The following is a 13,451-nucleotide window of genomic DNA, read 5'->3' as shown; positions in this document are numbered from 1 at the left end:
AAAAAAAAAAAAAAAGCAGACTTAGAGTTATAAGAAAGTGGGGGATTGAAAATGAAGGCAATTATGTTCAATTTAGAGACACTAACAGGGAAATTCTAAAGATAAAAGCTGATCAGAACATGGAGTGAAAGTAATGGCAGCATATTTCAATGTCAGAAGAGTTTGAGATTACTTAAGAATCTCAGAAACAGCACAATCCTGGGGAAATAGCCCTCTGACTGTGTTTTAGTTGCATATGGTTGTAAAATAAGAAATAGCAGCAGTCTAAAGGTAGCGCTTATGTAAACCTCAAAACCAATAAATAACGGTTCCAGAGCTTCATGCAATTAGCTGTTTAATGTTAACACGATACAGTCTGTTCAGTGCTGCTCTTTGAAATAATCCATAATTATTTGCCAATTTATGATCATACAGAAGCCATTGTCACTGATTTTTAAATAAACGATAGTCTCCTGCCAAGACTTTCTTTCACCTCTTATTTCAAACTTTAATAAGCCAATTAAAATAAAGTGCATGTAAACAATGCTCTTTTTTCTTATTTCAAAATTTTTTTCAAAGTTACATTCCTAGAAAGAACACATCATATTGACACTGTAAATTACTCTGTTACCTTCAAAAACTTCAGGTGCCATCCAAGCAGCACTTCCCTTATTGTTGGTCATGTGTGTTTGAATATCACAGGCTGTACCAAAATCACAGATTTTTAGAACTGTCCCCCCAGCTACCAAGAGCAAACTGTCAAGAAAACAAACAAACAAACAAACCAAAATTGTGGGATGAAATAGTCTGGTAATAAACCACTGAAATTTTATTCCAACAACTATCAGTTTAACATAGTTCAAATYCTAGATCTGAAAGGTTTGCTTCTCAATATTTAGCTTTATAATTTGAAAAAATAAGTAAAGGTCACTGGTGCCTAATCTGAGCATATGAAATAGTTAAAAAAATTATTAATATTTGTACATGATAGATTTTAAATAAATATATGTAGGCATAGTAATCCACGAAGCACATATTGACAAAATTAGTCTTTCATATGCCTGAGATCAAAACCTAACAATTGCGGTAATAATTTTACTAAAAGGAGAATGATCAAGTCTCCCATTAACGTCAGTCAATGTAATTATTTCTTTAAATGAAGGAACTCAAAGTTACATGTTAATAGCTGTCTAAATCATAACTGGGGAAACAAGAAAGAATTAGAGACTCATGGTGTGGTTTCACATTATAACTTTATCTGGTATAACTGCAGGCCACCACAAAAAGGGGATGATGCTGCTGATCCCCAAACCTGTTTCCTCCTTATCCTTGGAGTCAGATCTGAAGATTGTGCCCCTGCATGATAAGTCAGATTAACAAACCGGAGAGAATACTATTCACTTTTGCTTTGGTGAAAAGTGGTGAGAGATTCTGGCTGAGTATGTGGAACAGACAGGAGGATGGCATACAGAAGGATGATCATGCTGGAAAAGAGCTCAAATACACCAGATTAGGTATGGTGTAAAAAAACCACCTGATCTCCTATTGAACACCACAAACCATTGGTAGTAAAATTGAGGCATTTTAAATGCCTCTGCTTAGGAACATTGTCTCTGTTAAAACCCTCTTCCAGGATGGAGGGCAGAAACAGGATGTTTTTCCTATTTAACAGAAGGTAACTGAGTACAGTTTGTTTCCTGTACCATTCATCACTATTCTATAACTGAAGTCTCAAATGCACAGCTTTCATTTAGAATACACTATATCAAATAAAGTTAGTACCAATTAAAGGTATTTCTTCCAAAAACAATAAAACAAATATATTGCAAACGACCTCAAATTCAAATTGCAACAAGAAGTTAAATATTAGCTATAAACCTACTTTGGTGGTTTCAGGTCTCTGTGAATTAGAGCCTTTGGTTTCATGCTGTGGAGATACGCCACTCCTTGGGAACACTGTAAACACCAACTCATTGCATGTGCAGCAGTATAATGAGGCAGAGGTTCAGCACCATGTAGCACTGCAAAACAAAGGCACAAACTAAAAAGAACTTTATTGCATATTACAACAGGTACAATGGAGTTAACAACATACCTGTTAGAATGGTCTATAGAATCTAAGTAGTTTTTTTTATCAGTACCTCATCACTACCACTGAAAATCTCTTTTTCCAAATGTAAAAATAATGGAAATTGTCAAAATAATAACTTCCAATTTTTAATCTTTTTCATAATTTTTTCATTAGAATTCTGCTATACGGTAACTAGCAATATGAAACATGATGCTTATTTTCAGCTATACCTAGTGAAGTCTATATTAAACAAGTGCTTAGGGAATTTACAGGTAAGGGACGGTCTTGTCAGCTGTAGTTTTCCCAATGGAAAACTTTATATTTTGCAGAAGTCATTTAAAGATCTGGTATCAAGAAACAGACTAGTGGACTGAAAAATAATTTTTAAAGTATACTGTTTTCTATTTAGAATTCTTTTAAAAAAATACATATAAGAACAATTTTACATTTCGGATTATGATTTCCCTAACGCTAGCACTTCAGCTCTGGGAAGACACTATGTTGAAATGATACTCACCATTGTACAGAGAACCTCCTTCAGCATACTCCATAACAAGACACACCTTTGGGGGGAGGGGACAAAAAATAGGGATGTTTTAAATGTAGGGGCAGACAACAGATTTTGTAACCTGAAAGGAAAGTACTTTCAGAGGAACTGCAATGTGTCCATATCTGAGCTAACAGAAAATTTATCTATGAGGTGAAGAATCAGTTTGAATGGTACATATTTAGGTGTAAGAAACAGAAATTAGTTTCATACTTAGTTCTCACTGTAGGTTAGGAAAGAAGAGAATGACCCTCCCAACCCCTCCCATCTTGAAAAACAAATGCTGTCTTCAAATTGCAATTCATTTGCCTTTGCTGTTTTTTAGAGTGGCTTACAAAATTTTTTTAAAATATCACGACAGAAGAATTTAGCTAAAAACGGTGATGGAGCATTATTTTAACCAATTAAATATCCCATCCCAGAATTAGCTAAGGATACATCTGTCCTGTCACCATACTTGCTTTTCTGCTTTGAGAATTTGTAGGATTATTTGCAGCTGTGGCAGAAATAGTGACTCTTGAAGATGGCATAGATGGGAATTGGAACCGATTTACAAGCTATGAATCACATATTGCTAATACAGACTATAGATACAAATGAAATTACATATGTAGTATACCACCTGTCATTCTGGACAATAACAAGATAAACTGAAATTTAATAGGTGTCTAGAAATAGTGTTTGGGGTTTTCCTGAAATAATTTATTTTTTCCATAGAAAAATTAAACTAAAAACACCAACCAATCTCAATCTCTCTCTCTATATCCTTACTGTGGCTAAAATGTATAAAATGTAGATAAAATATACCTTTTGTGGGTTGATGCTTGCTTATGGTAAGCTTTATCAATATGACATAAGATGACTAGCTATAACTTACTGGGTTTAGACAGGCTCCATATAACTTGACAATATTGGGATGGTTTACTCGTGACAGTTGTCGAAGCTGCAATACAAATCACACCTCATTTCAAACCACAGAAAAGAAAAATGCTAAAGCTTTGTTTTCACATTTATAGTTTATATTAACAACAGTAATTACAGTTTTATATGTCTGCATAACCCTTATACCCTGCATAACAGGGATTTTAGGAATTGAGAATGATGCCCCAGTTTATATTTTTATTTATGTAATTAGATTTCTGTCCAACTGGAACTGAATTTAAAAGAAATTTTAAAGAAATTAATTTTAAAGAAAATAAACTTATTTCATTGTGTAGTAAAATCACTTAGGTAATAAACACTACGCAACTATGGCCTTCTGAAGTTTTTGTGCTCTTCCTGGAGCCTCCCATGTTGGAATCAGGGTTGTCTGACTTCATGAACAATCTTTTACAATATAGAAAACTACTGTTCTTTAAAAAACACAACTATAAAATAAACCATGTGATTTAATGTGATACAGTTGCAAGGAGCTGCTGCTGCTTGTACTAATTGATAGTGAGTGTTTAGAAGCACGACTACTACAGAGATGAGACTGTTTTGTACTGAACTTTTCTCTTGCAAGTATATAGAAGAGCATAGCAAAAAGTAATTTTTCCCTTTATGCAGATTTCTGAGGCAGCTTTGTGCTATCACATGCTGTTCTTCATCTGCATCATATGTGCTATCATATGCTGTTCTTCATCCAGTTAAGGGAGCTGATGGTATTTTTTTCTGTGCGCTTCAGAAGTTCTAATAGAACAGAATGGATTATTACATCTGCTGCTTGCACTATGTGGGTTTCCTGAATCCCAGTAATTCTTAAAATATTTCTGGCATTCTCTTCTTAGATATCCTTCCAACACAAAAATGCTAAGAGACTGATCAGATCTACACCCTATTCAACTAGACTAAAATTAATCACATCACAAGCTTACCATGGTAATAAACAACACATAAATATTCACATAGAGAGGCCTACCACAAATACAGTTCCTTTAACCCTTAATATTAAAATGTCACTTTTTTAGTTCTAAGATTAAGAGATTTATTCTTAATCTATTTTGTACATCTTGAACATCCTAGATTCTTACTGACTGAATACTAATAAGCACGACATAAAACACCTCATTTAAATTATTTATCTAATGTTTGATTCTAGAACATATTATATTTCTTGGGAGGTTTATCAGCATATTTGAGCTCCTCAAGATCTTTCAAAAGAAGTAGACACTGAATGGATAAAAAGGTGATTTGCTCTTAAATGAGTTACATGTATTAATAAACTTAAATATAAGAAAAAATAACAAAACATTATTAAAACCGTTGAAAGTTTAAGAAACACTTTCAAGTATGGACCTAATGGCCCTACTCTTGTTATGACAGATAAAAGAGTGGGGTTGTACAAAGAGATTTTAAAAACTCCCAGACATCTGAGAATTTCTTCTGCAGGAAAGTACGAAGAGTCCCACAGTGGCTGCCCTCAGGAGTCCTGTTAGAACAGGTACGACTGTGAGTATGAGGGATGTAATAATATAGGAGGAGACAGCATGTAACATTGAGAAAACTGTGGACAAAGCAGAGGCTGTAAATTTAGAAAACTGGGATGCCTGCAGTTAATTTCAGGGTTCTTCAAGAACTGCAAATATCCCACATTCAGACAGAAGCTATGTAAAATATTCAAGAAATTTTATATCATTATTAGATTTGAACTGAAGATTAGGAAAGCAAATTCACAATATCCTGAATAACTGATATTAGACCCAAAATTGTAGGACTTGTGTGTAAAGTAGCTAACACAGATGTAGCTACAAATGCTCTAGATGATTAACACTGTGCTACTTCAACAGTGAACTGTAACTGTTCATATTTAAAATCTCAACACTCCACTAAAGGTAAAAGAATATTAATCTCCACAATGCTGTAAAAGAACAAGGAAAATCTGATTGTATTTTCAGATTACATTCACAGTTTTAAAAAAATCCAACCCTCTGACTTACCTAAACGTAAATGTCTATATCATACTGAAAAATGAGAAACTTTAATTCAGAGCAGGTACGACATTACTCTGGATCTGCTTATACTGCAGCACGTGGAAGCGTTTCTCAGCTCCAAGACTGCTGTATGTAGTTCAGCTACATCCTGACTCCAAACGGGGACAGAATCCAGGAACTCACTTTTCCCCACCTGTGTGCCCATCTCTTCCTCCTTTCCCTCCACAGTTTCCATGGGAAGTGAATTAAGGGAGCTACAATGTGCTCCAGCAGGTCTCCTGGTCTGTATGATGAGGGGTCCAGGACTGTGGGGGGTACCAGAGACTGCATCTGCCTTGTAATGCAAACATAGCTTTTGATACGCTAAATGCAGCCATGAACTTAACAAGAAAAGAAGACAAGCTCTACAAAACCCCCCTAAGGTTTTCCAGCAAGCTTATTGTACCTCTACAATGAAGGCTTTTCTTTCAGATTCGCTTTCTATTTGTTTAATGGCTACATCTTTAGCTCGCCATTTTGCCTTGCAGACCACGCCAAAGGCTCCTCTTCCAACAACCTAGAACATAACATGAAATACTGAAGTTAAAATTTGAGAAAAGTTTAGTTTTCTGAACAGAACTTCATAAATAGAAAAGCAATTTAACTTAGAAAACTGAACATATACAAAAGCCTGAATTCTACAACAGCAATTTAATATTATGCAGTTAAAGCATAACTGGCGCTTACCTAAGCTTCCTTTAGAGATCATTTACAGAAGAAGCAGGAAAACACACATATAAAACATTTTATTATTCTATATGCAGTGCCAGTATTTCAGAAAAAACAGATTTTAATTATTTCAAATGAGATCTGCTCAGATGACAACTAGGGAAATGATGGCAAATTTATTTTTATAAATTTGGCCAGTGAAATTATATCTTTATCTGCTGTATTCATTTCTGCTTGCCAGTAACAGGAATTCACACTTCTGAAACTTAGATGCATGTGCAAATAATTGTACAAGACTATGCTGAAATATGGCAGAGGAGTTCAAAGTGCTCAGAATTATCCTTCAGTTCTCACAGGTGCCTCAATAGCACGAGAACAGTAATTCTCCCGAGAGTCCACCAAATGAGCACAATGCCTGCATAACCCTGCTTCCTCCATTTTGGTTGATGTATACATTTTAATTTATGTGAAATTAACAGTGGCTAATAATATATATAAAAAAAACCAACAGACGGGAGTCATAACTCTTCACTGCAACTTCACAGAAGCAGTAGTAGTAACAGCTCCTGTATGCTATATTCAAAAATCTTTTAAAAATGTGAATAATGCATTGAGAAGAAGCTCTCCCACCACCATTATTTGGAAACATTCTTTGAAACCTAGCAGAGAAGGAAAGCAGGACAGAGAAACATCTTGTGTATTATATGAGGTTACTTCCAGTTACGGATCAGTTATAAACCATGACAAACTGAAATTTCACTTCTTTTCACTGCATTCTTCAGGGGAAAAATGGCAACACACAAAAATAACAGCAGAATATGCCTTTGCAATTTAAAGCTGAAACTAGACCCTCACAAGACAGAGACTAGCTGCTAGAGGAGGGCACAGACAAACAAGCTGTTATACATATGCCTGATAAAAGAGGTAGAGAGGAGAAGAGGGAGAGATGGAAGGCGCACAAAGGTATAAAAGAAGCTAAAGGACAGGAGCTCTTCCAACTCCCAAACAACGCGAGGGGGCCAGATGAGAAGGACAGGGAAAGAAGAAAGGGGGTACAGGCTTGCTGAGTGGGACTGAAATTCAGTATTTGGCCCCAGCAGCCTTTCCTCACCCGGTTTTAACAGCATGCTGCACTCATGTTATTAGTCCTAGATTTCAAATATGGATCTTGAGAAACAGAACGGACACTTTGCCCAACAAAAACTTTCTTTTTTTTGGGGGGGGGGGTGGTTAGAGAAGGGAAGGGGAGTGGTAAGAGAAAACAACAAGGGTGGAAGGGAGGCATCTACAAATGCCAGTTATCATAGGAGTTTATTACGGCAGAATTTAATTTTACTGTCTTCCTTAAGATGGCTAAAGCCCTCCTATAAATACTACTTTGGTCAGAAAAAACACCGTGAAAAAACTCCCCTAATTACATTCAAAGTTCTTCACCAGAATGTCATAGTTATTTATGACTTTATCCAACAACAACAAAAAAGGAAAAGATGCTTTGTAAAAAAAGGAATATTCAAAGATTAAAACATAGACATGGAATAGAATTAAAGGCTGCATAACAGCCAAGGTTTCATAACAACTTATCAGCGACTTTGTCTCCGTCTGCTTGTGCAGAGGCTTGAACTTGAGGAGAGGACATGAGTGCACTGAGTATTTACCTAGGATGCAGGGAAAACAGAGAAGAGCAGATCCCACACTAGGCAGGCTCAGCCTCTGGGATATCGTGTGAAAGCCATCGCAAACTGTCAGGAGCAATGATGGATCCGATACAACCTCGAGGTTTACTATATGTGATATCCCAGTCTGTCTTTCCTACTTAATCTGGAAAAAGTGTTCATTGCAAAAACATCCTGTGTAAGAGGCAGGAATGGAGCTCATGGCAGCTTCCACTTACAGTTCATTTTCTCCCTTCAAGTTTTCACCTGATTTAGTCTTCAAAGGAGCAAGTCTTAGAAACAGTCAGAACAATTTAAACACTGTAAGCAAAGTCTCCTTCAACACCGTGTGCTAGAACCAAGTAACTTAATAGCACAGGAGGGAAGAGCTGTCTGAACTTTAGTTTCTTCGCACTCATTCCTTCTTGTCCCCTGCTGCTGGTGCCACACCATATGTTTGGGCAGTAGTGCATATTCTGAATTATATGAGGCACAGTTAATGGAATTATTGACACAACAAATCAATAAACAGCAGTTGATCTGTGGCACTGCATGTTTGGAAAATGATCTAAAAATAAATACATTCTTTTGGTAAAAGATTTTTGCCCTCTAGATGTCTTATAAGAGAAAAAAGGAAAATATAGGGTAGATTACAAGTTTAGAAATATAACACTAATGCTTCTTCTCCATAGAGTAAGTTTGTCAAGAATCAGTTGGTTATAGATTGAAAAGTATATATATACTTATTCTTCTCCCTATAAAATTCGCAACAGTAAAAAGTTACATTTTACTACATGACAAAATGGCATGGCAAAAAAGTGGCATGCCTGTTTTCCAAAAAAGTGTATCGACTTATTTAAAGAATATGAACTATATAAGATCCATAGAACACACATCACCTCTGCCTCTGTGTACAAATAGTATCAAATGCTGTATATAAAGATACATGATACTGACTGGTAAGTGCATAGACTAGAAATCATGCAGGATATAGAGACTGCAGATATGTTAAGCTGTTAAGGATGCATTTTATCTTAGGCGATGTCAATGATGATTTTTCCTCCCCAGAGTAAAACAAGAAAATGCATCTATGCTTATTCAGATGCACCCTATTCCTCTATCAAATTCAGAAACTTTGCAGGGAATTAATTTAAATTTTGTATTAGCCACACACTTTTTCCTATTCAAATATAAAGACACTGAAACAGTTTTTATCCCTAACCATTACATTTCCATGTTATTTAGCTCTGTATGCTGGATAGCTAAGTGCTTTTCATTTAAAAAGACCTTGCTGAACATATAATACAGCAATAAAATGATTTAGGGGAGCAAGAGAGGCAGTTCCAAAAACAAGCAAACAAAACCCGCCCCAAAACTCCCAAACACCCCAGCCCTCTCTCCAAATCAACAAAACCTGTGCTTCCCAACAGCAAGCAATCCCTAAATTTTCTTTAATATCTATCTGTCCCTTTAGTTATTGGGCTATTTGAGAATGAAAGGTTCATGCAAACTGAAGTTTTGGATCTCTCTAAGCTTCAGACACAATGCAAGACTGAGAAAAATATATACTCATCAATACTGTGTGAAAACTGAAACACATTTTTAATTTTAGCATCTTCTATTTTTTGTATATACTGGTTCCAGCAGTACCAGTGAAGTATATTATTTTCAGTTTTTCACACATCTGCCCTTACTACACATGGAAAGTATATAGATTAAAAAACAAACAAACAAACAAAAAAACCCCACCAACCAACAGCAAAAACTGAAGTGCCTAAAGAACCCATGAACAACAGTTTAGAGCCTCTAAAATATACGGCTATCATTTTTACTAATCATCCAACCAGTCTCAAATTCCAGCTTTGATTCCTTTGTGTTTGCTGCACTTTATTAGGCAAGTTGAAGCAAATAGCCCCCACACCACAAATGACTGTAGCCAATATGCTGGCAGCACCTTTAGGAGAGTTCATATTTGCCAGTTCTTTACAGCTAGCTTCTCTGACTAGTTCAGTTTATTTGTACTCAAAGATTCTCAAAATTCAACCCAATTCTAAGCACCACTTTCCCTTTCTGGGAGTCACAGAACAATCCAAAAAAACCCACCCCAAAACAACAACCCCCCCCCCCCAACCAGTCAGCAATCCCACTAATTTTAAGTGAAATGAGGTTTAAGCTTGGCAAYGAGAAACAGTTTGCCAGAAGGTAACAGATTTATGCAAAGCTTCATATGAAAAGGGATGTCTAAATTAAAATCCATAGATTAAAAAGCAACTTTGATTCTTAATAAACAGACATAACTTATGATTGCCACAAACTGATACAGCTAGTTCTTGTTTAGGACATCATCTAACAGAGATGCACAACACCGTACTGCTGCTATTCAGTGATTCGACTACATGATTTAGTTCTGTCTTAAAAATCATTCTCTTTTCAAATACTTTAGAACATGTTTATGGAGCACCAAAGTATCATCATGCATCTTCCTAAAACTATGGGTGTTTCCACAGACTCTTTTTTGCTCTAAACACATAACTCTTTCCAGAGATATTAGCATTTAGATAGCTCACTCATTCTAAGAAATGTGTGCATCTCAAGCAGGAGATAACAATTTATCAGGTTATACTTTCATCCCAGCTTGTTATAGACTGAACAGCCTTTTACATATCTGTCTCAAGAATTAAACTCATTTTAATTACCAGTAATTTAAAAATATTAACAAAGCACTTGTCTCATGTTCTATTATGGACCAATTTTTTTCTGTTACAGCAGCTGAGACAGGAGCCTCTCATTTTAAACACAAAATATGGGGTAATCAAGCACTCAGGGTGAAAGACTCCAGTATGAAAATTTGGCTTGCTGGTCTGTCACAGTCTAAAATTACTGGTCTTCGAGAAATAAATAATCATTCAGCAGTCAGTAAAGTATTGCTAGAATCTACTGGGTGGGATAAATAAAGGACACAGAAGGGTTGTACTGTGGTTTTAGGTTTTTCCCTAGGGAAAGGCCTTTTCCCCTTACTTCTGGTAACAGTTACATTGTCATTCAGTTGTGACCTTAGCTGCTGCTAGACATGGAAATTTATTGCTATCTCATAGATACATGTTCTGTTTTCATCACTGGGATACAAAAGCCCCGTACTGTCAGGTTTCTTTCCCAAGCATTCTTTATGAGTGAAATATCAGTATGTTTTACAGAAAGCAATCTGATTCATTCAACCAATTTGCATATGTACAAATAAATAAAATTTTACATTCAGTTTAGATTATTAGCGATTTACTAACCACTTACTGCATGCTAAAGTCATCCACATGCAATTGGTGTTGTGTAACTTATGCTATAAATGCAAACTAAAAAAAATAGCTGTAACATAAATTAATGTAGATGAATAAAAAGCATCTTCCACTGCTATAACTAAACAAAATTTAAACACTGATTTGAATTAAATTAGAAATGTATCTAAACTAAATTACAGAAATTAAGGCTCAAGTTTTCACCATCTACTTGTTTTTTCACCTTTGCTTCTGGATGCCCAACTTAGCATCTTTAGGGTTTACTTTCTGAAAAGGGCTGAGAGGTTGCAGGTGCTACTTACTTCAGATTCAATTCTGCTTAACACATTTGGTTCTTTAAAACCAAGCCTCACGCACTTAAATCAAAAAACATTGTTCAGATCTTGATTCATTCCTGCAGTCCTCTTTAAACTTCTTCCAGTTTTGCAGATGATTTTTAGAATGGGTATTCTACAACTGGACACAGTCCTTCGGGGATTTTTGTTTTTATAAACCAAAGTTAAATAAGCAGGTATTATCAGTTCCATGTTCAGCAGCAGTTTATATGAAGCACCTTTACTTCGTAAAACAGCAACGGACATAATCAGTCACTGCATCTCATCAACTTTTTAAACTATTTATAAAGGGGAACAAAAATCAGTTGTCTTGCTGTATACATCATTCTCTTGTCTCTGAACTGCTCTCCATAATTGCAAGGCACACATACAATTCTCAGCACACTTCTCAGTCAATGAAATTCATAAGTTAAAAATGTTTAAYGTAGGTGAACATACCATAAATAGCTCACCCTTAGTTGCTGGCATCTTAAGCAGGTTTTCTGAAAAAAAAAACTTGGAAAGCTTACCTGCGAATCTTAAAAAAAAAACGCTTCCCCCAATCCCCTTAGAATTAACTACGGTTGTTCAAACAGACTGTGGGAAATAAACATCAATGTATATTACAGTATATCAGGACAGCGTTAAACAACAGCTTTCAAATAATTTATGCTTCCAGACAGTTCAAGAGTAACTTGCAACTGTGCAAACATGGCAATGGTTTTCCACTGGTCTACATCAGGCAGTGACGGGGCAGGGCCACAGCATACATGACCAGACCTGCATCTTTTGGCTGTGCAACCTAAGGCCAACACACATCACGTGATGAAGAGGTCTGCATTTTGGTCATGTATGGGACTGTTATCAAGTTACATGATGGCTGTGGGATTTTCAGGAAAGAGTGGCAGGGAGCAGGTTGCCAGGACAATTCACAACCAAAGTCTGCTCACTGCTTGGATGTGAAAGGTCTTGTGGGAACAGGACGGCAGTATTTTGGACAGATTAAATAAAAGATTTTAAAATAGAGCTATGGGGCATTTTATTGTTAGCTTAATTTCAGTTATATGAAGTTTTCAGATAAATTCTGTAGTTTTATTCCCTCAGTTTCTAATGCTTGTTTGTCTAATACATGGAAACTTAACAGAAGACATTCACACAACCAAAAATGTGCATGTTGAAGCAGGGAATATTTCTGTTGAACCCAAGTTTTAAGTTGTTTTTCCCATTCTAGTTTTGAACATGCTCCCACTGTGTCACATAATTTTGATTTGACTCTGACTCATTGGTAATAATTATCTCTATATTTTACTTCAATCCTTAAATAATGAAAAGGTAGCCTGAGGTTGGAGACATGCTTGGCTTATAACTATCCTGTAGTGCTACTTCCCATATTATATTCCCGTATTATAGTCATGCACATGAAAGCGAAAACAAAATATGGTATATTCATGATATTACCCAGTAGAGCTCAGCCAAATCAAAATGAAAGTGCACTTATAGATCTTAAATTTATTAGCAAGGACTCAGGGCCTGCAAGTATTCCAGAACTTCAATATCTATTAATAAACCAGTGSCAGAGTGGAACTGCTATCTGCTGACAAGACAGCCTTGATAATACAACAGCAAAGCTGTGATTATACAAGCATTCATTTGAGTTTCCAGTATAGATCTCTTGACACTCTGTTTGGAAACATCTGATCTAAACGTCATAAAATATATTAAAATTTGGCCATTTTGAGTCCTTATAACCATTCAAAAATCCTTCTAAATTTCTGGGTCCGCAGCAAGAGCGCAGCAAATCCTCACTTACAATGTATGTTATGTCTGCAAAGTTGATTATTTGCTCTGAAAACGCATGACATGTAAGAGGTTAACACCCACAGTCAAGAAAAGCAAGGTGTAACATGGTTTCTAGTTCATCTGTTTTATTGCAAAATAGATCTTCTTTCCTCCTCCMTGCAATGACATTTTGACTGTG

At 35.9% G+C, this 13,451-nt stretch overlaps 1 protein-coding gene across 6 annotated transcripts in view; it reads right to left on the bottom strand.

The window, feature by feature from the left end:
- MAP3K7 (mitogen-activated protein kinase kinase kinase 7) overlaps window positions 1–6,067 on the bottom strand; it is a 40,466-nt gene extending 34,399 nt beyond the window's left edge. For 2 of the 6 annotated variants that reach the window (XM_026060807.1, XM_026060811.1), the window contains exons 1-5: window positions 5,955–6,067; window positions 3,475–3,540; window positions 2,568–2,613; window positions 1,862–2,020; window positions 611–735 (exon numbers count right to left, since the gene is read on the bottom strand). In XM_026060807.1, the coding sequence (XP_025916592.1) occupies window positions 611–735; window positions 1,862–1,953 (217 nt within the window). In that variant the 5' untranslated portion in view covers window positions 1,954–2,020; window positions 2,568–2,613; window positions 3,475–3,540; window positions 5,955–6,067. Of the gene's footprint in view, window positions 1–610; window positions 736–1,861; window positions 2,021–2,567; window positions 2,614–3,474; window positions 3,541–5,515; window positions 5,844–5,954 lie in introns of all 6 variants that reach the window. The other 4 variants (XM_026060808.1, XM_026060810.1, XM_026060806.1 and 1 more) reach the window with 3 other exon arrangements.
- Between the last annotated feature and the right edge of the window lie 7,384 nt (window positions 6,068–13,451).

The sequence above is a fragment of the Apteryx rowi genome, unplaced genomic scaffold (genome assembly GCF_003343035.1).
Source record: "Apteryx rowi isolate R43461 unplaced genomic scaffold, aptRow1 scaffold_171, whole genome shotgun sequence".
In the NCBI taxonomy this organism is placed as follows: domain Eukaryota; kingdom Metazoa; phylum Chordata; class Aves; order Apterygiformes; family Apterygidae; genus Apteryx; species Apteryx rowi.
Note: the sequence above shows the minus strand (reverse complement) of the source record. Positions and strands in the feature narration are given on the sequence as shown.